Source organism: Dipodomys merriami, unplaced genomic scaffold (assembly GCF_024711535.1).
Source record: "Dipodomys merriami isolate MVZ:Mamm:240054 unplaced genomic scaffold, mDipMer1.0.p SCAF_21, whole genome shotgun sequence".
Taxonomy (NCBI): domain Eukaryota; kingdom Metazoa; phylum Chordata; class Mammalia; order Rodentia; family Heteromyidae; genus Dipodomys; species Dipodomys merriami.
In genome coordinates, this window is record NW_027203493.1 from 22,895,809 (window position 1) to 22,923,605 (window position 27,797).

General features: G+C 36.5%; 2 protein-coding genes and 1 pseudogene across 2 annotated transcripts in view; 2 read left to right on the forward strand and 1 right to left on the reverse strand.

Moving 5' to 3' along the window:
* LOC138834036 (sodium-coupled monocarboxylate transporter 2) overlaps positions 1 to 14,123 on the forward strand; it is a 56,838-nt gene extending 42,715 nt beyond the window's left edge. The window contains exons 12-15 of the mRNA XM_070032707.1: positions 916 to 1,082; positions 2,441 to 2,544; positions 8,328 to 8,455; positions 10,790 to 14,123. Coding sequence (XP_069888808.1) covers positions 916 to 1,082; positions 2,441 to 2,544; positions 8,328 to 8,455; positions 10,790 to 10,948 — 558 coding nt within the window. The 3' untranslated portion in view covers positions 10,949 to 14,123. The remainder of the gene's footprint in view (positions 1 to 915; positions 1,083 to 2,440; positions 2,545 to 8,327; positions 8,456 to 10,789) is intronic.
* Positions 14,124 to 21,260: 7,137 nt separating this feature from the next.
* Positions 21,261 to 27,797, forward strand: part of LOC138834037 (sodium-coupled monocarboxylate transporter 2-like) — a 48,950-nt gene continuing 42,413 nt past the window's right edge. Inside the window, exon 1 of the mRNA XM_070032708.1 lies at positions 21,261 to 21,912. Within this exon, the coding sequence (XP_069888809.1) occupies positions 21,556 to 21,912 (357 nt within the window). The 5' untranslated portion in view covers positions 21,261 to 21,555. The remainder of the gene's footprint in view (positions 21,913 to 27,797) is intronic.
* Positions 26,754 to 27,192, reverse strand: LOC138833756 (protein tyrosine phosphatase type IVA 1 pseudogene; annotated as a pseudogene).

Here is a 27,797-nt window from a genome sequence, read left to right on the forward strand (position 1 = left end):
ACTGGACCCCCCCAAAAAAATGTTGGTTCTAAGGCTGGAACTCAGAGCTTGGGTGCTAAGCCCTGAGCCACTGTGCTCAAGGCTAGCACTCTACCACTTGAGCCACAGAGCCACTTCTGTTTTTTTCTGAGTTGCTTATGGGAGATAAGTCTCACGGACTTTCCTGCCCAGTCTAGATTCAAACCCTGATCTTTAGATCTCAACCTCCTAAGCTAGGATTACAGGCATAAGCCATCAGCCCTATACACACTTGTTGACTTTTTATCTCACTGTGTAATTGCTTCTCAATAAATAGAACCTTTGGATGGGAGAAATAATTGTTATATTTTTTAGTATTTAGATTGAAACAAAAGTCTACAAAACTTGCTAGTCATAAAGCCTACATTTATGATTTGGAGATTACCAGAGTTTCTTAGGGAAAATAGGGTTAAGATTTTTGTGTATTAATTGCTAGTGAAAATGACTACAATCGTCCTGTTTATTTAAAGGTTTCCTCAACTTCTGAAAGTCTTCCTCCAAAAATTGAAGCCCCTATATTTCTTTAACAAGAAAAAAATTCCAAAGGGAAGAAAATGTCTTGCTATAAATTGAAATAAAGTGATTACTGTGAAATTCTCTTGGGTCATCTTTTAAGGAACACATTCTTCATTAAAGCAGCTTTGTGGAACCAGAGTGTAGCTCCTTGGTAGAGTGCTTGTCTAACATGCATGAAACCATCCTATGACCCCAGCACTATAAACACAGACAGCTTTGTGAGTGTTGAATTTAAGGCAAGCTAGGCTGCTTCCAATGTGTGTGGTCAGTGGTTGAGATGGATAGCCTCTTCCTCTGTGGAGGCAAGGACCAATTGTATCATTACTCTTACAACACACTGCTTTGTCTCCCAGCTTATTAACTTCTTCTTTCTTCATAAAGGGTGCACTAGGAGGCTTCATTACTGGGATTGCCTTATCATTTTGGGTAGGCATCGGGTCCTTCATTTATCCTGCTCCAGATTCTAAGACGTGGCCTTTGCCTTTATCAACAGACCAATGTGTCCAATCAAATATGACAACAGTAATCAGTCCAGAGATCTCTAACAGGTATGTCGACTTCAAGGTCATGCTATGTCCAGAGCAGGTCCTCAGGTCGAGGGAAAGTACATTCCTCAGGGATCAGGCTGACATGGATTACTTTCTTATGAGAATTACTCTGTAGTAGAGAAGCCTGAAGACTGCTATGCAGGGCTATGGCTTTCTGTAGATACTCTCCTGTATTTAGGCACATAACAGTAAACTTGGCACAAATATATCTTGAGATATGAATGCACACCATAAAGCATTAGTAGAGTGTTGAAAATTAGATGAGCAGGTACACACATCATATTATCCTAAAAGAATTGAAGGACCTGTGAGGAGGCCTAGGAGAGGAGCATGCCCACACTCAGCGCACAAAAACATTCCTTCCTGTTTTGGGTGATATATATATATATATATATATATATATATATATATATATATATGTAATCTAAGATAACAATACAGGAAATGTTATGGTGTAGGAGAAAAAAGGACTTTGAAACAATGAAATGCTTGGATGTTGTTTTTATCATGTTTCCTCTCTGTATTATTGGACAAAAGTGAGCCTGTGAACAGCTACTTATGGGTTTTTGAGAAGATTAATTTTGAGACTTTATTATGTCAATATATTTGTATCTACCTTTTATATAATACATAAGTATATTGTAATTTATGTATATATACTTATATAGTGCTATATCTGATTGATAAGTGTGTAATAATTCTAGCTGAATTTTTAGAAATATCTCACAAACAGGAAATGTGAGAGTTTTGGCCCTTGTTTCCAGACACAGAGTTTGGTTTGGGGCAGTCATTTTCTAATTCTTATCAATCAATATTTCCCTGCATTTTCATTTCTTCCATCAACCCTTCTAAAAATTCCCAGATAATGCTGCATATCTGTGAAGATCTACCTGGGACTGGCATACCCCCTCTTTTTCCATTGTATTTGCCTTTCTGAAAATTACTGTCATCATTACAAACTCCGCACAAGTAAAATGAGTCTACTTGAATCCAATAATTACGAATATACGTGAAATTGTTCTTATTATTCCTCTTGGCTTGCCACATTTCCTTCTCTTCTCTCCCTATCCAAAGCTATCTCCAGATGTATATTACTTAAGCACTTTTCTGAGTCTACAGCTACCATATTGAGGTCATTCAAATCTTCAGTTAACCTTTGTCCTGAACCTTCTTTCCAAAGTTTGATAGCATTATTTGATTCTAATGGTACTATGGTACTTTTCCTTGTGCTACAAAACCCCTTGATTTTTGTCTCTTTTACCCTGTCATATCCAGGCCCTAGAATAAACCCTAAGCTATCTGATAAATCACTGTGGATCATAATCGCAGAATGTGATATGTACTGTTGTCTCCCACAGACCTGCACTAGCTGACACCTGGTACTCACTCTCCTACCTTTACTTCAGTGCCGTGGGCTACCTAGGCTGCATTGGTGCTGGAATAATCATCAGCTTCATCACAGGTTGGTGACTTAGAGTTCCCTCCTTGGGACCAATGACGATAAGGGCTACTTCATGCACTGGTGGTACACATAGCTGTCTCTTTTGTTCAGTTTTGAGTCCAACAGAAAAGGCTTCTTCCAGAGATATGTGTGTTCTCTCAAGCTACACAGAAACCATCTCTTTCATTAGTATATATTTGAGCATTAATATATACAGAACATATTTCTTGAAAAAGTAAGATGCTCTGAAACATGGTTCTCAGAGAGCCAGAATGAGAAATGCTTTGTAACACTGTAATTATTAAGGAAGCAGAAATTGTCAAAGTCATCCATTTCTTTTCATATCAGTAAGATATGAAGGTTCCCTTCACCGTCTATCTCAGTGAATCTGCCTGGGCTAACTTCCTTCAGGAGCAGAGAAGCGTCTTGCTGTTATTTTTCTGTCCTTTGTCTTTTGGAGCCTGCTGGGCTCTCTGCCATTTTCGTTACTGGTGTTTAACATCTATACTTTGTGTCATAGTTTCACTAGAGTCTGTTTTCCTTCCTGTCCCCAAATCCATGCGGGATTAGAAGGATCAGTCATAGTGCTGGTGGGATGGAATGGGCCCCAGCACTTTGTCTCTAACTTTTTGGAATAAATATTGTAACTAAATAAATTATTTAGAAATTCTACTTTTGTACCACCATTAAATGTCCATAAAGTCATGGGCAGTTAGCATTTGTACTCAACACAAAGTCAGAATGGCAGCTTTTATGTTAATGGTGGAGAGGAACTGCTATATGCAAGTTCCAATGCCTTAATATTCTAGGCAGGGCTGCTAAATGCTCACTTAAATTTATTTAAGAAAATCATGGGAATGAGAGGAAATAGAATATAAAATTTATAACATTTTTAATATAATTTATAATATAAAATATAATTTTAATATAATTTATAATATAAAATTTATAACCATGCCATTACCATGCTGGTTGTATTATTTCTCAGCCTCATAGCAATGATTCCTCACATATCTTTATTTATATAAATACTTTCAGATAAAAGGCTGTGTCTTTTTCCAGTAAACAGACCAGATGAGAAGTCAAACTGCTTACATGCCAAGCAGGATTTAGGTACATACTAAACCTCAAGGCTTGCAAGTCTATGCATTTTTCCAGATGTGTATCAGAATTGACATGTTCTGGTGTTAATTTTACCTCAGTAGCCCTTATGTGGCACCAGGTTGGAAATATCTTTTACCATCTTGAGGATAGATGACTACCCTGGTGTCAATTCCTGTATTTGCTTTCCTTCCAAAATTTTCAAGTATTAGAGGTGATAAAGTGATTGCACCATGTTAGCAGCAAATTATATCACTAATCCTTTGAGGAAAGCATTGAGTTTAGCAGGCAAATGCTCCTACTATGTAGGTACCTCTTCCCAGATGAGGTTCTGTCACTAAGGGTCCTGTAAGTATGGCGCTTTTTAGTAATCTTTTATAATGCTCATTGAAGATTTATAAAAGTCTAATTTAAGTATCTAAAGAATAAAAATAAAGATAAATAAAATATAAATATAGAGTATATAGAATAAATATCTAAAGAATAAAGTCACTAGGGAAGGCAGAAGCTTTTGGTGAGCCTATTCTCATCATGCTTGTTCACTATTTTTATTAAGTTCTGGGACTGAGAATTTGAACCTAGGCTTGTGTGTGCTAGACAAACTCTCTGCCATTGAGCTGCACCCTTAGCCTTTGTTTGGTCTTAATAAGTGGTTATTTCGATAATCTTCCTTTCAGATAAGCCTCCATCCCAAAGATATGCTATTAATATTACTCATAAAGATGACAAATATAATTGGGCCTGTGTTGATTTGTTTGACCAGGCTGTTTTTGTCATTCTTCTCTCTCTTCATCAGCTGGTGAAAGGTGATCTTGGCCCAAAACACCCTTAAAATTCATCATTATTACAAGTAAAAAGTTTTCCAGAAAGATGAAAGTTACTTTTTGTCTTTTTTTAGCCATATGAAATGAAAATAACATTTAAAGTTGTATGATTCTTAACTCCAATTAACCAACAAAAACCTGGAAGTACAGATGTGCTTCAATTGGTAAAGCACCAGACTTGAACAAAAACGCTAAGAATAACACCTAGACCCAGAGTTCAAGCCCCAGTCCACACACACACACACACACACACACACACACACACACACACACACACACACACACATACAAGAACACACACACACACACACACACACACACACACACAATTGTCAGGACAGTAGGCACAGGATTGTTCCATTCTGCCTTCCACATAGAGCATTTATAATCATCTGATATTACTTTTATTTCTTCATCTGTTGTATGGGCAGATGTTTTAGATGTAAAAACCTTCCATTGTCAGGCCATTATTTTCATCTCTTAAATACAACTTCAGCAAGCAAAGTCTCTATGCTGTCTAGTACATTTTTTTAAATTTAGCTTTATAAAAGCACAGCATGGCCAATTAGTGTTGTTTGTAACTGAGTTGATGTGACAAAGGCACAGCTTAATAGCTATAACAAAAAACTTCGGGCTTCCTGCTTCCAAAAATTTAATGACATTCTGATGTGTTATTTATTTATTTATTGACAGTACTGGAGTTTGAAGTTAGAACCTTGGATTGCTATTCAAGCACAGTACCACTGGAGCCATAACCTGTCCCTTCATCCATTTGTACTTTTGTTATCTTGCAGTTATATGGCCTTATGGGTTCGTTGTTTAGACCAGACTCAGAAAATTATGCTCCTTTCTTCCTATGTCTCCCATGTAGCTGTGTGTCCCACAATGCTTGCTTTGTTGTTGTTGAGAAAGTCTTGTTAACTTTTGCCACAGTTAAACTCAAGCTTTTATAATGCTGATCTCCAGATTCCATGTCATTGTTATTCAATGCCCGTGTTATTATTCCATTCCATTGTTCTTCCATCTGGAATAACATCTCTGATTTTTAATGCTTAGATGTGTTTTACCTATTTCAGTCTATTTTCTCTTTTCCTCCACCTTCTCCCCTTCCTCCTTCTATTTCTCCTTTTCTTTTTCTCACCCTTCCATACACACAAATATACAAATACAAACACAGAAGTACACATACCTTTATCTTTCAGCAGGAGCTTCATACAGAGTAGTGTCTATTTCCCAGGACTGCTTAAATTATGTTTTTTTTCCCCACTAGATCCTTTCTGCTCTACACTAGGGCTTCCTGCCTCACTCACTGCTTGTCTTGTCTTTAGGCTTCTGTGAGGGGTCTAGGAGGTTGTGCACTACAAGTAGCACACAGCAATGGAGACCTGTAGAGGATGCATCCCAGAGAACTCTCTTCTCATGAGGCTAGGATGTTGTTACAGAGGTTATTTGGTTCAGGGAGCAGGGAACCTTTTGCAAAAATCACCCCAAGTTGCAGTTTAAGTAGTTACATTTCATCTTCAAGCCTGTTTCTGTTTTCTTGAGAAAAATTCACTTGTTTACATAAAATTATCTCATCTGCTTTGACTTTCTTTTCTGGATAATCATGTCCATCAACAGGTAGACAGGTCCGCTGACCTGTAGTCTGTGTTCTTTAATGATGAATTTCTAAGATTTTGCTCAGTAAAGATGTTACACACCTATGATTAAGTGAAAAACAAAAGTTCCAATTTCATGTTTATTTCTAATCATCCTACTCATAAAAAATTGAATTCTCCTTTACTTCGCTGTCTATTATCTATCTCCCAAAAGTATTATTCTTTATTCTGGAAGGAAATAGAATATAAACTATATGAAACAAAGAGTCCTTTTCTTTCCTTTCCTTTCCTTTTCTTTCCTTTCCTTTCCTTTCCGTTCCTTTCCTTTTCTTTTCTTTCCTTTTCTTTTCTTGCTTTTTTTCTTTCCATTGTGGGGCTTGAACTCTGGGCCTGGGTGCTTCCCCTGAGCAGATTCAGCTCAAGTCTAGCGCTTTACCACTTGAGCAACAGCGCCACTTCTGGTTCTCTGTTGGTTTATTGCAGATAAGAGTCTCACAGACTTTCCTGCTTGGGCTGCTTTGAAATGTGATCCTTAGACCTCAGCCTTCTGAGTACCTAGGATTACAGGCATGACTAAGAGTCCTTTCTTCATTTACAAATCTCTTATGTTGATCTTGGAGATTATGGATCTGTATTATTTAATAGAGTATTTGATACTTTAGTGGTCTGTACAGAGACAAACATTTTCTCTATTTGAAATTCTAGAGATGGTTTGAATCTAAATTAAATTCTTATGAGTAAGAATCATATTTGGATAGAAGTCCAAGTTTTGCAAACCCTCCTCCACTACCTACAGATTTACAAATGAAATGTTATGTGGGCTTTAAGATCACATGTAGTTACTTTCTTTCCAACTTCTTTTAGGTTTCAAGTATTCCTTACTAGCAAAATCTACCTTCTCTAGGGATTAATCTTTATTAAAAAAAAAAAGACCTGTATAAAAGGTGCTAATGGAAACCTATTATTATCAGTAGTGGTATAATTCTACTTGGTAAAATATATTTGGAGATTGTCATTATGTTAGGGAATGTGTCATTTGAATCTGAAGTAAATTTTACAAATCTGTTAGTGTGTATTTATTTGTTTATTAATCTCTAGATAGGAATTTGAAGTAAAACTTGTGAACAGGCTAAATCTGGCACTTGGGAGACAGATGATGTTTAATTTGCAGTCCACTGCTCCTCCTAAAGGTTGCTAAACTGGCCATCACATTCAGGGCCTCATTGAATGAGACTCATACTTATGAATAGCCATGTTGATACCAGACCTCATGGGTTCTGAGATGAGAAACACCTTTACTCTTTATATCTTGATATGAGTATCAGGGACTCTTTGAAATGTAGAATGGTCATGGGAACACTGGAGGATTGCTTGTCCATGATATTGATGCAGGGTGAAAGGAAGGATTATCATACAATTAACCTTTTTAAGTCCTTGACATTTTCAAACTGTAATTAAGAATATATATGATAAGGAGGAACCAATGCAACATCGATACTCACAAGACAATATGTTGGAAATGATCTGCATAAATTGGGGGGAGGGAATATGGGAGAAAAGGGAAGGAGAGAATAACAAGTTCGACAAGAAATGTACTCACTACCTTACTTGTCTAACTGTAACCCCTCTCTACATCACCTTGACAATAAAATTAAAATTAAAAAAGAACACTAATCTTTTTAATTTTACAGAAATTAACTTAAATGATCTTGAAAATATCTCTTCAGTTGACTTGAGAAGTTTTTTTTTCTTTTTCTTTTTTTAATGTGAAAATACTGTACAGAGGGGTTACAATTACATGGGCAAGATAATGAGTACATTTCTTATCAAGCATTGTTGCCTCCTCCTTTGTTTCCTCTTCTTATCCTTTCCCATCCCCCCACCCCCACCCCCTGCCAAAGTTGTAAAGTTCATTTTTCGACATAACATCTTGTACATCTCATTGTTGCAATGGGTCCACGTGTATCCCTATTTAAACAATTTGTTTTTTCCCTTCCCCTCCACAAATTATACCAGGTTTTTTTCTATGGTAAATATATTTAAATATGTATGTTGTTTAGTTCTGCAATGCTGAACTTGCCTGATCAGACAATTTGTAGATTTCTGAAAACTAGTTTCCACCTCTTTCTGCAGTTAACCCTGTTCTATTTATTAAAGTATGAGATTATTTTTCCTCTTATCATAAGAAATAACCTACTTCTCAAGTAAATAAAGGTTAATTTCTTAATGAAAGTCCTGATGCCTTCTGTTGTCTAATCTATCATCTCTTCTTTGTTAATAGGTCTGCAAAATGGCAAAGATATTAACCCACTCTTAATTAGACCAGTTTGCAATCTATTTTGCTTTTGGTCTAAGAAATATAAAACTCTGTGCTGGTGTGGCGTTCATCATGACAGTGAAACAGAGCAGGTGAGGTATTTGAGCTTTTCACAATGAGTGTTGACTCCCTAGAATTCCCATTTAGTTCATTGAGTCTGCTTCAAAGAAAGGGAAGGCTATGGATGTCAGAACATAAAGCATCCAGATTTCAATTCCAGATTTACCTCAGTTTTTAAGTACACAGAGATATGTGGATAGGTAAATATATCTTTGTCTGGTTACATGATTGACTTTCTTTGAAAAATGTTTTAACTTCTCGTTTGTTTTTCTTATCTGAGAACTAGGGAGAGTAATTGTGCAATGAACACAAGTTATTCTAGTTCTTTGGAATACAAATATAGAATATTTGGGCAACTTGCAGGGAACATAGCAATAAGATGTATCAAACTACCACATTCTGTGTACTTCACTAAAAAATTATGTTCAAGTGAGAATAGGGGAGCTAAGTACAGTAGTACTAAGTACTGTTCAAATCAGTGAAAGATCATCAGGTACCTCTTTGTATCTGACAAAACTGGAAATACAATGACTTAAAGCACAAACCAAGGTACTGCAGAGAAATCAGGCAGTAGCATCCACTACAAGCAGGAGAGTGGACTTGTCTTCTGTGTGTTTGGGAACCTTGTTTAATGACTCTGAGCTGTGTTACATGGAATAGGGGAGGGGAACAAAGATATATAGAGCAACATTCTTGACAGACCACTAGTCCACTTGACATTTGACAACTGCAAGAGCTTGTTTCTGATAGGTTTGCACCTGTATGTAATTTATTTATTCATTTTTAGTTGGTGGTAGGGCTTGAACTCTGGGTCTGGATGCTGTCACTCAGCTCTTCAGCTCAAGGCCAGAGTTCTACCACTTGAGCCATAGCTCCACTAGGCTGGAATGTCATATATATAGGTATATTTACACATGCAGAATACATATGTAAATAATATACATATAATTTTAAGCTTATTTTCCTCATCCAGACTGAGACATTTTACTCTGTATAAAATTGGCACTAATCACTCTTATCATGGCATATATTTCTTGACTGTCAATTCTTCTTTTCCCTAGAAAACATGATGTGTGTTTGCATGTGTATAGTATATTTTATACAGTATATATAATATATAGCTTGTAATATATGACTACAATGAATATTACTATAAAATATAAATATATACTAACATGGTATATAGTATATACTAATATATGTTATATACAAATATATAACTAATTTATAGTATATACTAATATAAATATCTATATTATATATAGGAATATATATAACTATATAACCTATACTAAATATGCATACAAGTTTAATATATAGTAATATATTACTATGTAAACACTATAGATAATATATATAAAATACATTAATAGCAGTCAATTCTGTAGATGGTAGACATAAATATATTAATATATCATATTCGTATATCATACATTCATACATTGAACTGAGTTTAATATTTAATCTGGTCAGGGAGAGCCCTATCTTATCAGAGACTCAGAATGGGAAGCTTGGGTGTAGATATTTGTAAGGTTCTAAGATCAAGTGGTTCTAAGATCAAGTGATTTCAAGCAGATATTTTAAGTGTAAAGTCTGGGTTGGAACTGGATAAATTATGGTTTGAGACATGAAATATGAGTGCACAGTCACACTTAGGTTCTGAAGTCAGTCTTGGTGTGTTAGCAGAGATGTGATAAACTGGGTCTGTCTTGATTCAAAAACGGACACTCCTGATTGGGAACTATTTATCCAGAGAAGTAACTTAATTTGCTGAGAAGGCATCTGGGTTCTAGGTGAATAATCTATTGTTTGTGTAAGTACATTGTGAGGAAGTTTTAGAAATAACAATTCTATCTAGTAGTTTACTGACTTTTCTTCCTGGATTCAACTTTCTGGGAATAAGTAATCATTTCTGTTGTTGCAACAGCTTCCCTTCTCAAGGCTGAGTTGAGAGTAGCAGAGAACACTGAGGTGTCATTATTGTCAATGCTGAGCAGCTTCTAGGTGATACTACATATTGGGTCCCTTGTTAGCAATAAGAGAGATTGATGTTCTCAGACCACCACTGTCTGAGAAGTAGGTGTGTCTCTCCTCTTGAGCTAATAACACTACATCAGGAGTGTTGTATTAAATGAACAAGGTGTAAGTTTAAGTAACTGAAAACCTAATGAATGCTAATTAAATTGTTCTTTATTATCATTAGAAATAGTCACTTTTATCAGTTGGGAAGTATTTTAAGTCACAGAAACTTGCGATACATTTGTACTGATATATTATTATTGAAAAAGGGAGCCTCAGTAACATCTTTATATTGATGTGAAGTGTTAAGATTTTCTTTTTAACTTGTGCCTTTCCATTTTTCTCAGGATTACCATGAAAATGGTAGTGCCTGGAAACAAGGTTCCGGATATGCCTTACAGAATGGACTCACGCAAGACAACCTGAGCCATAGTCCAGGCTTTGATCCCAAAAACAAAAGCTACAGCAATATGGCATCAGAGTCAGAGAAGATTACATATTTGTAGGATGGTACGTGGAAATGCACATGTGTAACACACACATATACACTCATCATGCTTCTTGCCAAATGCAGGCAGATTTGTTCGATGTGAGAAGATAAGGGGGTCCTGCATCTATTTATACTTATTTATACAAATACAATTGCTGTTTGATCAACTCGCAATGATAATTATCAACCAGATCATAGAGCCTGGTCATGTTCTCCTTGAACAAATTAGGACTGGATTCCATCATAATTCAAGACAGTCTCTTTGCTTCCTATTAAATTTCAAATTTTCTGTCTAGGATTTTCATTTTGAAAATTGACATGGGCAATTTGACCTAGTGTTTTACTTATAATAAACATCTACTCTACAACTGCCCTACATCCCTGACCTATACTTTGTAGTTTTAACCATCACAAACAAAAAACTAAAACTAAAACTAAAAAAAAAACTGTGGAGGCTTAAAGGTAGAATGTAGAGGAGGAATTCAAATATTACATTCACTGAGCTTCGGATATGGGCATGGTCACATTTGAAACAGAGCTACAGCAGGATCACCTAATTTCTGCCAGTTCCTCCCATGTCTACCCTTTGGAATGTGTATATATAAATTATATATATATGTATATGTATATATATATGTACATACATATACATATATATGTATATATATGTATGTGTATGTACATATATATACATATACATTATATATATATATATATGTATATATAATTGGCTGTGGGGCTTTAACTCTGGGCCTGGGAACTGTCCCTCAGCTCTTCAGCTCAAGGCTAGCGCTTTACCACTTGAGCCACAGTGCCACTTCTGATTTTTTCTGCTGATATGATAATGAGAATTGAACCCAGGGCCTCATGTTTGCAAGGCAAGCACTCTACCACTGAGCCACCTTCCCAGCCCCTATTCTTTAAATAGTGTACAAAGAAATTGCCATTCAACAAAGCAGTTTGTGAATATAGTGAATCTTAAAGAATGTCACCCCTTTCATAGTTCTCTGCCACCTTTAATCTTTATTTAATCATTCCTGCTACTCAAGTTGTTATGACCAAATGTTAAAAATAATTGTTGTAATCCCCAGAGAAGAAAAATTGGGCTACAATTATGAGAAAATTGAGAAACATATACATTTGAGAACAGGAGGAAGAATGACTTAATAATGAACATGTTTAGGTACAACTGTAAATAACTGGGGACAGAAATTCTGGAAACATTTTTGAGATACAACCAAGCTAGTAAGGAAAACTTGGTGATGCAACCAAGCTAGTAAGGAAAACTTGGCAATGCAATTGCTTTCAAATAATTTAGTTGTTAAGATATGCTTATAAATGAGAATACATGCATATGTATCGGTCTCATATTGAAATATAGGCTATGTCAAATTGGCATAGCTACTACTTTGGCAAAAAAGAAGCAAAAAAATCCCATAATCATGGTATTTAGATAAACTACTGTTAATATATGTGTAGTTATAGACATAAGCATCTATGTATGTGTTCACACTAACACACATATGAATACTTTGAGTACACTTTAGGGTAATAAAATTTCTCTTGTAATTTCTCTTGTAATTGGACAAAAATAGCATATACCACACAAGTTTTCATTTTACTCAAAATTATTCAAAGACATTTCAATTTGTCAGTACTTTTTTGTTATTCCTTTTCAGTTCCTAATTGTTTACATTTGTTATCAAATGTACAAAATGTCATAAAACCAGAAGGTATTTTTATTATAGAAATGTTTCTGTATTCCTTTGTATAAAGAAATCTATGGAATAAAGAGTTAACATTTCCAGATGTTTTAGAAGTCAATAGGAAGAGTCTTTCTTATCTTTCCAAATTAAACAAATATGAAACATCTTCAGGTGAAAAGCAGATGGGAACCCATGGGAAAATCTTTCATGATGCACAGAAACCATATTAATTGTGTGAAGAATTGGAAGGAAACTGAAGTTCATAGTCATTAGTCACAGTCATTAGTCATCCCAGAATCCTTCTCTTAACTTCATCTGACCCTAAAAGTGGCAGCTTAGAATTTGATCAAAGACATCAGTTCAGTAGTAGGTCTATCCAGTGCTAAACTCAATCTTCACAATGAGAATGAGATACATTTGTGGCTGTTTTGCCATCAAGAGACTAAATATGGTCTCAAAATATTGTGCTTTATACTATATAAATAAATGAATACACACATACATTCATTCATACATACATGCATACAACCATCAGGGACTTAGGGTTTCTGCCTTCTAATACAATCCAGAGTCAGTGAGAATCTCTGTCATCTACCAAGTAATGTTCATCTCTGACTTGAAATCCCTGCTGTCTCTCCTGATACTTTGGCTCATGTCAATCAGTTCAAGAAACATGTTGGATGCTTATTACAGATTATTATATACCATGTGTATGATCAAATTTGCTCTGAATAAACATGATTCAGCTGTAAAAAAAAATATTGTGCTTTGAGTTATTAAATCCCAGAATAATGTAAAGTCAGCATAATCTTTGTAAATACTGACAAGAACAGAACAGAGTTATTTCCATGCTTCTTTTGCTCAATTTCAGCAAATTCATTTTGATGACTGATATTCTCTTTAATTGGAGTGATGAAATCAGCTATCTTAGGTTAAAAATGAGTTTGGGCACATTTATCTCAGTCAGTTGGAAGTAGATTTTTAAATTTTAGTTTAGTCACTAATTAAAAGAAGTAAAAATTATTTGTACTTAATAGAATTTTTGCCAAGATTTAAGTCAATGACTGGGTCATTCAGAACATCCTGTAATGCTAGTCTACATATGTGAAGGAAATAGTGTTTAATTAATTAATTTTACTTTTTCTATTCAGGGTTTGCAATTGTTTTCTTAGAGTATGTATTGTTGAGTGTATTTTTGAAAAAAATAATATGATAAATATAAAGTATTCATTAAATGTAATATTATGTGTTTCCTAACAGTAGGCTTTTAAGTTTTCCTGCATATTATTTGCCAAAGAGTAACAGGAACCAACCCAGATGCCCCTAGGTAGATGAAAGGTTCAAGAAAATCGGGGGGGGGGGAACAATAGGATGGGAAGGGGAAACAAAGGAGGAGGCTACAATGCTTGATAAGAAGTGTACTCATTATCTTGCCCATGTAATTGTAACCCCTCTTTGCAGCATTTTCAAAATAAAAAGAGAAAATTCCAAAATCCTGATTAAAAAAAATGTGGGACACACACACACACACACACACACACACACACACACACACACACACACACACACACACACACACACACACACACACACACACACACACACAATGGAATTCTATGCCGCCATCAGAAAGAGTGACATGGCCCCATTTTTTAGAAAATGGAAAGACTTGGAAAAAATTATATTAAGTGAAGTAAGCCAGGCCCAAAGAAACATAGCATGGTTTCCCTTATTTGCAAGAACTAGTATATGTCTGGGACAAGTAGTCAAAAGCTTTATACATATGACCAGATAAAATGAAGTTAAGTGAAATCAACCCCAGATAGGGACACAAGTGGTTTATTTCTTCCTTGATATTGTTTCTAACGTATTTATAAGGTACCATGTGATTTTTTTGTTGCTTTGTATGTTCCTCCCCCACGGTATAACCCCTGTTTTCACTGTATTTGATGTCTGTATAATTTGGGGAAAGGAAGAGAAAAAACAAAATGTTTAAATAGGGATACAGATTGACCCATTGTAACAATGAAATGTACAAGACACTATGTTGAAAAACGAACTTTACTATTTAAGCAGGGTGGGGAATGTGTAGTTGTGGAGGAGGTAAAGCATGGTAGGGGAAAAACAAAGGAGACAGCAATGCTTGATAAGAAATGTACTCATTACCTTGCTCATGTAACTGTAACCCCTCTGTACAGTATTTACACAATAAAAAACATTAAAAATAAATTAAAAAATAAATTCTTAAAAACTAAAAAAACACACAAAAATTTATTACTGTTTTACTACAATTTGAGTACTCAATATTTGGTTTAGTACATGTCATTATAACCTTGAATGCAATGCATCTTAAACCAAGTCTATTACTTAATACAAAGTGGACAGAAACTGGGAATTCCAATCAACAAAAGAGATTTGGATTTTCCTTTGCTTTATTTCAAATGATATTTCTGAATATAGATTTTATTATTTTGTGATTATATGGGATAATACCACTTCCTTCTAAAGAGCAAACATAGACCATACATCTTTCAGAGAATATTTATCAGAGATCCTTATTGAAATCTTCTTATGATATTGCAATCCTGCTAAAATATTAGTCCAAACATTAGAACTAAAGAAATATTCCTTTAATTGTTCCCTTAGAAACAATTTTCTTAAAATGTTACAGAATACTTAGTTACCTGTGCATTTATGCCTATACTTGAATATCTCATATGCTTACAAATCTTCACATTGTAATATACATTGTTTTGCTATAGAATTAGCCACTTCTTCCTAACACATTAAAGCTTGTTTGAATATTAAAAAATGCTCTCTGTTGTTCTTAGTAAGAGGACTCTGAAGTTTACCTCTTCAATGATGAAGCTGACATATGTTTTCACAGAAAGTGAATGTTGATATTTGGTTGGGGGCTGGGAAGTTGTCTCAGTGGTAGAGCACTTGCCTTGCATGCATGAGTCCCTGAGTTCGATTCCTCAGCACCACATAAGCAGAAAAAGCTGGAAGTGACACTGTGGCTCAAAGTGGCAGAGTGCTAGCCTTGAGCTGAAGAGCTGAGGGACAGCACCCAGGCCCAGAGTTCAGGCACCACAACAACAACAACAACAACAAAATAGAAGGCTAGGAAGGTGGCTCAGTGGTAGAGCACTTGCCTTGCATGCATGAGGCCCTGGGTTCGATTCCTCAGTACCACATAAGCAAAAAGAAAAAAGCCAGAAGTGGCGCTGTGGCTCAAGTGGTAGAGCACTAGCCTTGAGCTGAAGAGTTGAGGGCCAGCGCCCAGGCCCAGAGTTCAGGCCCCACAACTGGACCCCCACCCCCCGCCAAAAAAAATAGAATGTGATATTTGGAGCATCAGAAAGAAGTTAAAGAAGATGCTGACAATTCTTTAGGTAAGAAAGGAACATATCGCACCTACTCCCTTTTCTATGTTGTCATTTCTGGTGTCATTGAAATTGGTAGTCCTTTTGTCTTTAGTGAAGAGATAATTCATAAATTTTTGCCCTATAACTAACATGGACCTTTCATGGAGTAAGTCTTAATGGGAAAGAAAATGACAAATTGAGGGCACTGAATAATACCAAATCAAGGAAATGGGTACAGTTGGAGAAATTAATAGAAAATATTTTTGTTGTAAAAATATTGTCTAGAGGGCTGGGAAGGTGGCTCAGTGGTAGAGCGCTTGCCTTGCATGCCTGAGGCCCTGGGTTCGATTCCTCAGCACCACATAAGCAAAAAGAAAAAACCCGGAAGTGGCGCTGTGGCTCAAGTGGTAGAGTGCTAGCCTTGAAGAGCTGAAGAGCTGAAGGACAGCACCCAAGCCCAGAGTTCAGGCACCACGACCGGACCCAAAAAAAAAAAAATATTGTCTAGAGGGGTTACAGTTACATGAACAAGGTAATGAGTACATTTCCTTTCAAGCACTGTTGCCACCTTCTTTGTTTTTCCCCTACCATCCCTTCCCTCCCTCCTCCACAACTCCACTTCCTCTCATGCTATATTTTTGTCATAAGCAAATTATCTAAAGCAATATATTATTTATCTGAGAGATATGAAAAATCCACCTCATTCCTTAGAAACATTCTGTTTCCCCCTGCTTTGAAAGACTGATGGGAGCCATGCGGACAGTATTGTCTGCATAAAATATAATTCAAAGTAATACTGCTCATCGAACCTTCACCCAAAAGCTACTAGCATTTAACTCTGAGACTTTATTGACTTCAATAGTGTTAAGCCCCAGTATTCGCTTGACGTTTACAAGTCGTTTACATGTCTTTTGGATTGAACATTAACCTGTAGAGGATAATAATATTAAATATAACACTGTCAAGTCTCTGGGAGCCAATCAAGATTCTGATTTTCTGCTGAGACAAGAGAAATATGTTGGCTAATTGGAACACAGGTAAACCTCAGAAATATTATGGATTTGGTTCAAGATCATTGGAATAAAGTGATTAAAAAGTAAAAAGGTTGTCACCTGAATTCTTTTTGTTTTCCAGTTCATGTGGAATTATGTTTAGCCAGATGCCGGTGGCTCATGCCTATAAGCCTAACTACCCAGGAAGCTGAAATATATGGGTCGAAGTTTGGAGCCAGCTTGAGCAGGGAAATCCATGAAACTCTCGTCTTCAATTAACCACACACAAAAGTAAGCTGAAGTAAAGCTGTGGCTCATGTGGTAAGGGCACTATATTGCCTAGGCCCTGAGTTCAAGCCTCAAGACCAACACTCCCCTCCAAAAAATATTGTTCAGATGACATTGTAGTCTATAGAGTGCAATATATAAAAACATATATATTTGATTTATAATGTGTTATTCTGGATATTCTGGTGGAGAGCCTTACCTCAGTGTTGGTGGTTACTGTTCAGACTGGCAGTTGCTGAATTCTGGCTTGGCTTTGTCAATATTATACCAAAAACAGCTATGGGATTTACCACACAAATCGATCCTTCCTTTGATGAAAGATTTTTCTATAACATGCAATGAAGTTTGATAGCATTTTATTTATAATAGTAATTCTTTCAAAGCCAGAGTCAATCCTTTCAAACTCTGTCACTAATTTAGTGGCAAAAAAATCATTCAGTATTATAAATTGTTATTGCCATTTCAATAATGCTGACAGCATGTTCACCAGTGGTCGATTCCATCTCGAAGCATCACTGTTCATCCCCATCAATAAAGGAAATTTCCTGTGTATTCAAACTTTATCATCGGACTGGTTTCAGTCCCATGACCAGACTTCACTTTTCATTCTGTTTCTGTTATCACTACATCTGCAGTTACTTCCTCCATTGAAAAATGAAACCACCAGAGTCATCCACATGGGTAGAAATTATCTTTCAAATTCCTGCTCAATCTTGTATGAATGATGAGTATTTTTAGTAGCACCTGCACTCATGACTCTCTTCAAGAGAAAGGTTTTAAATATAGTTTTCCATATCTACCAGAGGAGTCATTATTTGTGGCAGATATAGGGTTTACGAAATGCATTTGTTAAATAATCAGACTTAAGGGTTGACATTACCCTTAAATCTGTGGGCACTAAGTGAACGTTAGGTTTACAGGCATGAAAATGATAATCTTGTACCCCTCCATCAGTCTTGGTTGCTCAATGATATTATCAATGAGCAGTAGTTTGAAAGAAATATTTTCTTCTGAATAGTAGTTTTCAACATTTAGCATGGAGCAGTCAATAATGTGTGCTTTAAATAAGTGTATTGTCATCCACATTTTGTTGTTAGAATTAAAAACATTTTACAAAAGGGGGAACAGATTTAAAGATCATAGAAAGAGTAGAATTAATGTAATTCTCTTATGTCCAATAGTTTTTCTGAATCTTAAATGAGAATAGGTTCAACTTCAAGTCATCAGCTGGTTGAGTTCACAGTGAAAGAGTCCAGCCTGTCCTCTGAAGTTGCAGGCATTGTCTCTCCTTCCCCAGTTGAAGAAGTCCTAGTATGTGTCTTCTGTAAGAAGGCATTTTCATCTACATTGAAAATTTCTTAGTATGCTACTGTCATCTGTCATTTTGCCTAAGTCTTCTGCATGACTTGTTGGGACTCCCACATCACCACTTGGAGCATCACGTACACTTTCATATCAATGAGATGCCTTCCTTCCTTAAGTTTCATGAATCAATCTCTGTTGGCTTCACAGTTCTACTGACTCCCTACTCTCAATCTGGATAGAATGCAAGAGAGTTAGAAACTTGCTTTACATAAGGAGTTGGCTAAAGGGAATGTTGAGGTTGGTTTGATATTCTATTTGAAAGATTGAAATTTTCTCTGCATCATCAATAATGTTTTGATTTCATAAAAGGAATGTCACTTCTAATTTCCTTTGAAGACTTTTTCTTTAAATTCATGATTTGTCTAACTTGTGCAATAAGCTCAGCTGCTAGCCTTCTCTTGATTTTTGACATGCCCTCCACATCAGCTGAATAAATTCTAGACTTTATTTTAAAGTCAGAGATGTGTGACTCTTAAAATTTGAATATGTATGAGACTTTGTAGGATAATTTTTTAATTTTTTTAACTTTGTAGGATTATTAATTGGCATATTTCAATAATGTTATGTCTCAGTAGAATATAGAGAGCTAAGGGTAGAGAGGTGGGAATTGGACAGGTGGAACACACACATTTATTGCATTCAGGGTCTTCTATGGGCAACACAACACTCCAACATAATTATATTGAATTATAATGATAGCTTCAAAGGTTACTATCATAGATTATCATGACAGATATGTTAATATTGAAGATGTTGGAAGTGGTGTGAGAATTTTATCAAAATGTACAATAGACACCTGGAGTGAACCTACACTGTTAGCATAATAGTAGAAGTCACAATAACTGCCAAGTTCGATCAGGAACAAAAATGAAGTTGGTCTATACCTCAAGATAAGTATAATCAAAAGTCCAGATTAAAGTAAAAATAGCAAAGACCTGAATTTCTGTAACACTGATTATATGACCTCCCCAGATCCAGAGAAGAAATTGAAATAAATAGACATAGACAGCTCAGGATGGATTCTTTGTAAGGCAGATGATATTTCAATGGATTAGAACTTTCTCACACCTGATAAAATTTAAAGAGAAAAAGTCTAATCTACACTAAACAAGTAATCAAAGATTCAGGAGTCCAGATTGCAAAAATAATATTAGAGTTGTTTCTATTTCAAAATACTGATCCTTTTCTTTAATGACAATTTTAGGGTATTTTGTGGGGGGTAGTGCCTTTTGTGGGGCTTGAACTCAGGGCCTGGCCACTGTCCCTGGGTTATTTTGCTCAAGGATGTACTCTACCACTTGGTCCACAACTATACTTCAGCATTCTAGTACATAATTGGAGATAAGAGTCTCCCCATCTTTCCTGTCTAGGCTGTCTCCAAACCACAATCCTCAGATCTCAGCTTCCTGAGTAGCTAGGATTATAGGAGTGAACCACCAGCACCCAACTTTATTTTCTTAATTTTAAATAACAAGTACTATATACAGTATATAGACTCAGCCCTGATGTCTCTATCTTCAAGGAACTGGTCATCTTTAACATTTGACAGAATCTTCCAGATACAAATAGAGACAGCTTAAAATAATTGAGGATAATTTCAGAATAGGAAAACAGCAGTGAGCAGGAGTCTGTTTGCTACAGGAATTGGGACAGAGGGGTAGGAAGAATGCACAGAATTGAGGGGACTTGACTTAAATATTGTGTAGTAAGCTGGCTTTGTAGAGGTTGGGATGGGGAAGATCATCCACCATCCAGCAGAAAAGAGAAGCATAAAAGAAAGAAACCATCTCCCAAAGACTTACTAGATATGTGCATGAGAGAGAGACAGAGAGACAGACAGACACACGCACACACAGATGGAGACAGGGAGAGACAGACAGACAGACAGAAACACAAAGGAGATAGACATATAGGGAGAGAGAGAAAGGGAGAGAATAAGATATGAGAACATATACAGGAATCCCTAATTAAGTTTTTCACTGCTTTTTCTTCCATTTGTCTGACTTAACCTCTGGACACAAGTACAGCAACCTGGTGAAAATGAATGGAAGAAGAAGATAAAGTTGAGGACTATAAACAATTCACTGTTGGGAAATTCACTTTTGGAACTGAAGGAGAATATTATGTTCAAGAATGCTTCACTGTAAACACAAATCATAACTCACAAGTTCGAGAGTAGTATCTTTTACTTTATGGATCAGGAATAAATGTTTAGGGAGCTTGAAACAGAAAGATACATCAGGTCTTATCTCAATGTTCCAGAAGAAGTTCATAAAAGTTAAGTGATCTGTAAAAAGGACCTCATTTGTGGTTGAGACAAGACTGGACCAAAGGTCTCTGGATCCATAGTTCTTTGCTCCTTACCTTCCATACCCATGACCTAGGCAACTGCAAGTACAGCATTCTCCACCCTCCCTCAATCAGGGGAGCAACACCCCCTGGGTGTTTTGTTGACATTTTAAAGTACCATTTAACTAATTTAACATGCTAAGATATTCAACTTGTATCACTTCCACGTTTCCTAGCAATGTTTAACTTTAAGTTAAAAACAAATCTAGAAGATATAAAAAAGCAGATTATCTAGCAAGTCCATATCAATCCCACTGGTTAATCACAAAAGACCTGTGATATTTCTTCACCATGGTTTCTGCTTCAGGACAGAAATAGGTATCTCTTGTGCAGGGTCAGATTTTCAAATTCTCATCTCTCGTTACCAGCTCCATCAACAGTTTCTTTTTTGATTCATTTCCTGAGTGTTACTTGATGTCTGAAGATCTATACGCATCCCTATGGTCCTCATCTTCCTCAAAGAATCCCAGTCCTGCTCAGTAAAGCAGCGGATATTCTAACATTTGCTTTTGGAGACCATCTTTTGTACTAAGACCTGATTGGAAGCAACCTTCTATGGTCATACTTTCCAGCATAAAGATGAAGAGCTTTTCAGCTTGGGATTATGTTGTATTTGCAGCCCTCTTCGTCATTTCTGTGGGAATTGGCGTGTTCTTTGCTATTAAGGAAAGGAAAAAGGCAACCTCTGGGGAGTTCCTGGTAGGAGGAAGGCAAATGAGCTTTGGCCCTGTAGCTTTGTCTCTGACAGCCAGCTTCATGTCGGCTGTCACTGTCCTGGGAAGCCCTGCTGAAGTCTACCGCTTTGGAGCATCCTTCATATTTCTCTGTGTTGCATATTTCTTTGTTATCACAGTTACATCTGAGCTTTTTATCCCTGTGTTCTACAGATCTGGCATCACCAGCACCTATGAGGTAAGGAAGTTGACATCTTCTCTCTTCAACCAGGATTGCTATTTTCACTCAGTTTGAAGACTTGTTAAATATAATACTTCTTTCCTCTATTAATATATATCATCTTGACAATAAAGTCTAGGAGTTGAAGAAAATTAACTGATGTTCAGGCCATTGCATGTCTGGAAAACGACATTTTGTGTTATTGGTGGGGTGGTAGAGCAGAGACGGAGTTGTGACAACTGTCTTTGGGATATAACAAAATAATATTCATTTAAAAAGAATTTTCTAGCCAGGCACACATGGCTGATGCCTGTAATCCTCGCCATTTGTCAGGGTGAAATGTTTGAGATTATGGTTGAAGAAAAATTTGAGAGAATCTTTTCTCAATAGACGGTTAGACACTGTGGCATATGCCTGCTATTCTGTCTACCAGGAATCCTAACATAGGTTAAGTGGTGCCCACGTAGAAAGTGAGAATCACAAATATTGCTAGAATAAAAAAAAATCAGCCAGGCGCCCGTGGCTCATGCCTGTAATCCTAGCTACTCAGAAGACTGAGGATCATGGTTCAAATCCAGCCAAGGCCGGAAACTCTGTGAGTCTATCTCCAACAAACCACTAGAAAACTTAAGTGGCATTGTGGCTCAAGAAGTAGAGCACTCACCTTGAGAGGAAGAGCACAGGGACAGTGCCCAGGCCAAGAGTTCAAGCCTTAACCAAAAAAAAAATTATGCTGAAGATATAGCTCAGTGGTTTGAGTACCAATCTAACAAGCCCATGGACTAGAATTGAAACCCCAGAATCACCAAAGCAAATAAATGTAGAAACAAAACAATGTAAAACAAAAGAATTCTCCAAGTGGAAGAGAGGAGGACCAATGACACAGAGAAATAACTGGAAGCCAGAAAAGATGGAATTCATTCCCACTACGAACAGGAGCAGCTTAAGAGATGATGTTTATCTTTTCTCATCTTTGATTTCTGTGTAGAATATAATAATTCCTTTTATTCATGAAAGGGGTTTATAAGTTGTAAGAAACTACTTGGATATGGTATATAGTTTTATAAGTATTCATTCAGTAAATATTCATTCAGCATTTACTATGTTCTAGGCAACTCTGTTAGGCCCTAGGAACATGGCATAAAACCTGTCTTCACAGAAAAGGGCAATCACAAGGGCAATGCATAAAAGAAGTAACAATATTTATGTTGTTTTGATGTGCATTTCTTTTATGGCTAGAGAGGTTGAGCATTTCTTCATGTATCTATTAGCCATCATCCTTCTTTCCTCTTCAGAGAAGTTTTTCTTTTCTTTTCTTTTTTTATTTTTGTCAGTCATGGGGCCTGAACTCTGGGCCTGGGTGCTGTACCTCAGCTCTTCAGCTAGCACTCTACCACTTGAGCCTCAGCCCCACTTCTGGCTTTTTCTGCTTATATGGTGCTGAGGAATTGAACCTAGGGCCTCATGCATGCAAGGCAAGCACTCTACCACTGAGCTACCTTCCCAGCCCCAGAGAAGTTTCTCTTGAAGTCTTTAGCCCACTTATTTATTGAGCAGTTGTTTCTTTGAGGATTTGTTGTTGGGGGATTTGATTTTTTGAGTTCCAGGTATATTTTAGATATGAGACCCTTGTCCGTTGCAAGAATGGCTATAATCAAGAACTCTAAAAACAACAGATGCTGGAGGGGATGTGGACAGAAGGAAAACTTACTGCATTGTTGGTGGGAATGTAAACTTGTTCAACCACTTTGGAAAGTAGTAGGGAGGTTACTCAAAAGACTCCACATAGAGCTCCCCTTAGACCCACTTTTGGGCATTTACCTGGATGATCACAAACAAGACCATACTAATGCAACCAGCACGACTATGTTTATTGCAGCATTATTTACTATAGCTAAGATATGAAACCAACCCAGATGCCCCTCAGTAGATGAATGGATCAAGAAAATGTGGTATATATACATAATGGAATTCTATGCCTCCATCAGAAAGAATGACATTGCCCCATTTGTTAGGAAATGGAAAGACTTGGAAAAAATTACATTAAGTGAAGTAAGCCAGGCCCAAAGAAACATAGGTCCCATGGTTTCCCTTATTTGCAATAACTAGTATATGTCTGAGATAAGCAGAAATGGTCAGATAAGTTGATGTTAGGTGAAATGAACCCCAAGATAAGGGTTCAAATATTTTTTCTTTCTTGAGATTGTTTCTAACATATTTATAAGATGATTTTTTTTGTTGCTTTGTATGTCCCTCCCCTATTGTATAACCCCTGCTTTCATTGTATTTGATGTTGGTATAATTTGTGGAGGGGAAGGGAAAAAACAAATTGTTTAAATAGGGATGCACGTGGACCCATTGCATCATTGAGATGTACAAGTCGTTATGTCTAAAAATGAACTATACAATTTTGGCTGGGGTTGGGGGGTAGGGGTGGAGGCGTGGGAGATGGGAAGGGATGGGAATGGGAAACAAAGGAAGAGGCAACATGGCTTGATAAGAAATATACTCATTACCATGTAATTGTAACCCCTCTGTACAGTATTTTCACAATTAAAAAAAAGAGAGAAAAAAAGAAGTTACAATATTTAATCATTTTCTAAGTGCTTTCATGATTATTTCACATGTACTAACTCATTTGTCTCCTTCCCCTTTTTTTGTCAGTTGAACTCTGGGCCTGGGCGCTGTCCCTCAGCTCCTCAGCTCAAGGCTATCACTCTACCACTTGAGCCAAAGCGTCACTTCCAGCTTTCTCAGTGGTTTATTTGAGATAAGAGTCTCTTTCCTGCCAAAGCTGGCTTTGAACTGTGATCCTCAGATCTCAGTCGCCTGAGTAGCTAGGATTACAGGTGTGAGCCACCAGCGCCTGACTCATTTGCCCTTTAAACAACCTTCTACAACCAGTTAATACAGATTAATACAGATTAAAAATGTGAGGCACATAGAATTAACGTGTTCAATATCATCTATTTCTGAAGTGAAAGCTTCTCCAACTCAGGTAACTACCTTTTGAGAATGTTTCTTGAGTTATTATTCTTTTATGATGTCTGACACAGGACAACGAAAAAGGAAGAAATTTGATGAGATTTTTAAGCCCTGTACCTTGTAGAAATTATTAGAATGTAGTAAATAGTATGCAATAATAAAGGACCATGGAGCATACAGTACAATATTTCAACAGTTTTATGTGTCCTATGCATTCAAGCCATTTGATATCCCTGCTCCCCTTTTGCTAAACTTCATCATTTGCAGTTAACATAACAAGCAGAGTTCCTCACATATTTCCGTAAGGGTGGCATCTGTTCAATGGAACTGGACCTGAGCATCACTTAGATCTCACTTTTTACCATTATCCCTTTTGCTCCCTCTTCTCCAATACACCAATTTATTTGCTATCTCCCAACCTGACAGTTACACTCCTACCTGAGGACCTGGGCATCCTATTCCTCCATCCTGGGAGTTCTTCATTTTTCTGACTCAATCCTTTGCTTTCTTTTTTTTTTCCCATGGGGCTTGAACTCTGGGCTTGGGCTCTGTCCTTGTGCTCTTCAGCTCAAGGTAAGTGCTCTACCGCTTGAGCCACAGCGCCACTAATCCTTTGTTTTCTTTAATGCTCTGTTATCTTAAATGCTCTGTTATCCCCATAACTATATACCTTCTCTGTTAAAATTAGTAGTCTTTCTCTCTATTTTATCAATATGGTACAAAGCTTAAAAATCTCAAGCTTATTTGGCCACTTGTACCACCCTTAATAGCTGCATATCCGGAGAAAATTTCTTAACTTACCTCTACTTTTTAAAAAATCTGTGTCAAATAATGATAGCCATAAAATCCATCTCAAAAGATACCTGTAAAGACTAAATGTTGCTATGTTGATCCTATTTCAGAGATTGTTTTATTGTGGTTGCTATCCTCGTATTTATAACACTCTAGAATTTATTTCTTTTATTTTTCATATTTCTTTCTAAATTCAAAGATATGCCTTCCAAGGATCCTTTTTAGTGCTAAATACTAAAATAGGGAGGCCATAGTTCCTTACTTCTTTTGTTCGCATATAATTATTTATTTAGGTTTTTAAGATGTTTATAATTTTACTACTTGATGAACAATGACAAATTGTTTCTCCTGAAGTACTATAACCACACATTCCACAGTATAAATATATGGTTGAACTAACATCAGTACACATCATCATTTTATCAATTATTTAATAAGATGAATTATCAAGTATCCAAATGTAAAGTTACACAGCTTAAAAGGCTTATAACATATTATATATCTGCTTAATTTTAGTAGCAGAAATCCACTTTTTTGCAAGAGTGGCTTAAGACTAAGTGGAAAAAAATATCAATGGTTACACAAACCTTAGTTATGAGTGTGGGAGATGTAAACATAAAATGAGTTGGCAAACAGCCAGAGGCCCTACAATGTTTGAAATGACTGAAGGGATAAACCATCTAGGTCTACAATTTCTGGACCTATTTTTAATAAGCATTAAAATATACAAGTATCATGCTAGATATTTTGGCACCTAATCTTTCTAAAATTCTTATATATTGATAAACATTCTGGCATGGGAATATATTTAAAAATGTAACTCAATGCTTTTAGCAAAGTCAATTAGTATTAAGTGATAGCACATTTTAAATACTGAACAGCAAGAATTTGTTTTGCTAATTTTCCAAATAGGTTGAGCAAAACCCAAACAGCAGTTGTGTCAAGCTCATAATCTGATAAACTGCTTTTCAATATTCTTATGGAAGTTTCACTAGACTCATTCATCGAACCAATAGTGTTGGCAAATAGTATGACAAATTTTCAAGTTCCACTTCTAAGGCAAGGGCACCAGGCATTCAGTTTTATTGAATACAACCATTATTTCTGTAACCTTTGACATTTTTAAAGCATAAGAGCATTTTAGGTTGGAACTTTTCCAAATACAGATGCTGCTTGCTGTTAAGTGCTCCATGCTGCTTTTGTCTTATGAACTGCACTATATCTTCATATTTCATTCCTCCTTCAATTGGTACTAGGGCCAAAAGCACTGGAGCTCTTGCAAGGCAGGCAATACAATGCATATCAATACAGCAACCATGTTCTTCATGAAATCTTATTTTTACACTAATTAACCAGGCAATAACAATCTAGTTGAGGGTGGTACACCATCATCAGAATGCCATTCGAGAATGGAGATGCCTTCTTTCTCCACCAGACTGGTGTCATAAGTTGCTTCTTCTAGTCCTCAATGAGCTTGTTTAAATTCACATTGATTGGCTTGTATCTAATTAGGAATCTCATGTTCTTTTTTTTTTTTTTTTTTGTCGGTCGTGGGGCTTGAACTCTGGGCCTGGGCGCTGTCCCTCAGCTCTTCAGCTCAAGCGCTCTACCACTTGAGCTACAGCGCCACTTCCGGTTTTCTGGTGGTTTATTGGAGATAGGAGTCTCACATCTTTCCTGCCCGGGCTGGCTTTGAACTGCGATCCTCAGATCTCAGCCTCCTGAGTAGCTAGGATTACAGGTGTGAGCCACCAGCACCCGGCTGAATCTCATGTTCTTATATGTGACTTCCACAGAAACAAGGAAGTTCATTCAAGCCATGTTAACTTACTTAAAACACTCAATAGAGTTATGAGAGAATTTAAGAAATTGAATACAGTGATGATGCAAAGAAACTGAAGTCTACTTGAATATACTCCACTTAGATGTCTCAGTGCTTTATGGAATTGGGAGCAATGATAAATGAAATGAACCTCCTAATGGGAAGTAGCAACTCTTCAATCCAGTCATACTGAGGCAATAGAAAGCAAGTGCACTGAGGTTTACCTCATTCAGGTCAGAACTGTTGGAAAATGCTCTGTAGATTGCAATCCAACACTTCTGTGTCCAGGTAAACCACTCTTTTG